The sequence below is a fragment of the Amblyomma mixtum genome, chromosome 8 (genome assembly GCF_055824585.1).
Source record: "Amblyomma mixtum isolate Tamu chromosome 8, ASM5582458v1, whole genome shotgun sequence".
Classification (NCBI taxonomy): domain Eukaryota; kingdom Metazoa; phylum Arthropoda; class Arachnida; order Ixodida; family Ixodidae; genus Amblyomma; species Amblyomma mixtum.
Genome location: NC_143019.1, coordinates 55,069,964 through 55,073,902, shown reverse-complemented (window position 1 = coordinate 55,073,902; position 3,939 = coordinate 55,069,964). Strand labels below are relative to the sequence as shown.

The following is a 3,939-nucleotide window of genomic DNA, read 5'->3' as shown; positions in this document are numbered from 1 at the left end:
AGACTATTGGGCTTAATATTTCAGTATTAATTATTCAGTGAATATTTGGACGAACGCAGAAGCCCTGACTCAACATTTAGGCATCTGCATGCCTGTTTTGCAGTCCAAGGAAGGATATGGCCGGATCATGTAATGCTGGAGTTGTTTGACTTTTAACCTAACAGTACCCGGCCTATTAAGGCGAGAGCCTTTAATGCCTCATCGTTGTCGACAGAAGGTTGTAAGCGGAGGTGTCATGCTTTTCGGTTGGTCGAAATGGTGATGACGTCAGAGTGCACGGATTCGAAGTAATGAGGTCGCCCATGGATGCTTGACGCCCTCTTTTGGAGCACACGACAACTAATAAAATAGTTGTCGTCCGCTCCGACAGAGGGCGTAACGCATCCGCAGGTGACCACATTACATACCTCATTACTGCGACCAGAGTCATGGCTACAACCGAACTCATCGAAGCAAAGACAGAGTCGTGCTAAAGAAGCAGTCAAAGTCGGCAGTCAAAGTGTGTAGTTGTAATGTTTAATCAAAGTGTGTAGTCAAATCAAGCACTAGTACAGCACAAAGTCTTGCAGTCAATGCCAAACAGTGCGCCAGGAAAGGCTCTCGCCTAGCAGCACATCAGAGAGCCAAAGTGCCCCCTGAATTGTTTCTTTCCTAGCGTAACCGATGAATACATGGTATCATAGCTTACGACTACTACGAGTATACTTGGGGTAAAGATGGACGGAACACAATTCGGATCTTAAAGCCAATCTATATCGATTTAGTATGATTTTTCATAATTTATAAATTACATTCGCCTTTGTCGCGCAACGAGCGCTCTTCTCCGCTTCAGACGTTACCGCTGCCGATGTTTGCAGGTTATCGGCCAAGAATTTATGCACGCCTACGATACTGCCGGAATGAATACCGATATTCTGAACCAAAGGGTCGACTTGAAAGGATCTCCAACAATGAAGGCGCATGCAGAAAAAGTGGCGTGCCTTCGGTCTTCCTACGAAAAGGTTCGTACGCAAACAAGTTAGCTGCGTAATGCTGCGTAGTCACTGTCATCGGGAGGTGCTGTTTCCTAGTCGGGCTCTAGACTATAAAAAAAATTTTAGCCTACAGTTTTTTTTTTGCATAGCAACGAGTTGTGAGACATTTATATTGCTTTAACTCTCTTTAAGCTATTACTTAGTAGATACCGTTTCCGACAACGTATTTACTAGTCAATCGCTAATAGATTCAGGACCACCAATCAACCAGTTCAATCAACCAAATGATCAGGCAGGCTTTCGTAAAGGATACTCAACAATAGACCATATTCACGCTATCAATCAGGTGATTGAGATATGCGCAGAATATAACCAGCCCCTATATATAGCCTTCATTGATTACTAGAAAGCATTTGACTTAGTGGAAACCTCAGCTGTCATGCTGGCATTGCGGAGTCAGGATGTCGAAGAGGGTTATGCGAAAATATTGGAAGATATTTATAACGATCGCACAGATGCCATAGTCCTCCATAAAGTGAGCAATAAAATTCCAATAAGCAAAGGCGTCAGGCTGGGAGACACAATCTCGCCAATGCTATTCACCGCCTGTTTACAGGAGGTATTACGGTGCCTGAAATGGGAATAGTCGGGGATAAGAGTTAATGGAGAATACCTAAGTAATCTGTGATTCGCTGATTGCATTGCCTTGCTAAGTCACCCAGCACATGAACTGCAAAGCATGATCAATGAGTTAGACAGGCAGAGCAGAACGATGGCAATAAAAATTAGCATGCAGAAAACCAAAGTAATGTTCAACGCTCTAGCAAGGGAACAGCAGTTCGCAACTGGCAGCGAGGTGCTGGAAGTAGTAAGAGACTATGTCTGCTTTGGGCAGGTAGTGACCACTGATCCGGATCATGAGTGGGAAATAACTAGAAGAATAAGAATGGGATGGAGCGCATATGGCAGGTTCTCTCAGATCATGAATGGCAGTTTACTAATATCCCTCAAGAGAAAAGTATACAACAGCTGTGTATTACCGGTAGTCGACTATGAGGCAGAAACGTGGAGGATAACGAAAAGTTAATCTTAAGTTAAGGACAACGCAGCGAGCTATGGAAAGAAAAATGATAGGTGTAACGTTAAGAGATCGGAAGCGGGCGGAGTTGGTGAAGGAACAAACACGAGTTAATGACATCCTAGTCGAAATAGGAGGAAAAACAGGCTTGGGCAGGGCATGAAATGCGAAGGCAAGATAACCGGTGGTCCTTAAGGGTAACGGAGGGGATTCCAAAAGAAGGCAAACGTAGCAGGGGTCGGCAGAAATTCAGGTAAGCGGATGAGATTAAGAAGTTTGCTGGGGTACGATGGCCGCAACTGGCAAAGGACAGGGTTAATTGGAGATACATGGGACAGGCCTTTGCCCTGCAGTGGACGTAGTCAGGCTGATGATGATGATGAACTCTCTGCATCTTTTCCTTGTGGATTCCCATACCGCTTTGATTTGCGCAGGTGTGCTGTTATGGTAATTGCTCTCTAGTTCGCTACTTTGTTTACGGGTGGGCAGCAAAGACCATGATGTCTTGCCCAACTACAGATGCAATCCACGGCGACAGTTGCTAGATATACACGCCTGTCGCTGGAACACCAAAGCATTATAGATATGACGGAAGCCAATAGTCACCGAAAGCAAGAAATATGGGGGAGTGTTTCGATTTTTGTTTACTTTTTTCTGTTCATCAATGGAGAATGCATTGTCACGCTACCCACGCTAGCAGGTTTATGAGAATCGCCCGACGCCATTCGCTGGAAGGGGGTTCTTTGACAGTGAATAGCCGCTTTTTTCTTGACTTGCAACAAACCATAGTATCATCATCAGCCTTACTACGCCCACTGCAGGGCAAAGGCCTCTCCCAAGTATCTCCAATTAACCCTGTCTTTTGCCACTGCGGCCACCGTATCCCCGCAAATTTCTTAATCTCATCTACCCACCCAACTTTCTGCCACCCCCTGCTGCGCTAGCAGGGGCTCTTGGAATCTTACACTTGGGATCCACTCCGTTATCCTTAAGGACCAGTGGTTATCTTGCCCAACAATAGTATATAGACTTCTAGATGAGATTCAGGAACCACCTATGTACCCATACAAACAACGACATGTGACTGTGTTTCCTTCTGAGCCCGAACTGTCTTGATCCCTGTTCTAAAATAGGTTGTGAAGATTCACGCACATCAGTTCGAAAAACACGTAATACATAGTTTGCGGCGTTCTAATTGCTCGCGGTCGGTGCTCCTCTGATGTAATCTGTCCTTGCAGGCTGATTCAGCGTCCCGGGTGAGGATGATACAAGACTTTTCGGACTCCGAAGCGCTCACCGACTTCGGCGGCATCCAGCTGGCGTATGCCGCCTACCAGAGACTTTCGGAAGATGAACGGAGGACGTGCATTCCAGGCATCGCACCCGAACAGGCCTTCTTCATCTCCCACTGCCTAAAGTGGTGCACCCTAGCTAAAGACCATCACAACTTACCGCGCGAGCATTACTGGCGCAGCCGTACACGGTGCATCGTGCCCCTACAAAACATGCCCGAGTTCTCCGACGCGTTCTCGTGCAACCAGGGTGACTTGATGAGCCCTCAGAACCGGTGCTCGTTCTGGTAGGCCCCTGACGCCGGAACCGGCTAAGCAGTACCGGTCCACTGCTCTCCGGCTATTTTTCGCTTATGTGTTTCCCTAGACTTCAATATTTCGCGCGTTTTATGTGCTTTTGACTTGAACTGTTGACGCTTTTTATTTCAGTGTTTAAAAGATTTACTAACATTCGCATACGCCTAAATCTCTTTTTATCGGCCACCACCATGGCTCAGTTGTTATGGCGCTCGGCTGCGGTCCCCAAAAAATTGGCAGCGCTTAGCTCGGCTATGCCAGGATACACGTAGTGAAAGCAGGCATGCGACACAGCTGG

The 3,939-nt window shown here is 46.6% G+C and overlaps 1 protein-coding gene across 1 annotated transcript; it reads left to right on the top strand.

Moving 5' to 3' along the window:
- Positions 1-875: 875 nt before the first annotated feature.
- LOC149332479 (neprilysin-21-like) lies at positions 876-3,636 on the top strand. The gene is made up of 2 exons (XM_089555772.1): positions 876-1,001; positions 3,291-3,636. The coding sequence occupies exons 1-2, from the start codon at positions 876-878 to the stop codon at positions 3,633-3,635; spliced, it is 471 nt and encodes a 156-aa protein (XP_089411898.1). The 3' UTR covers position 3,636.
- The last annotated feature ends 303 nt before the right edge of the window (positions 3,637-3,939 follow it).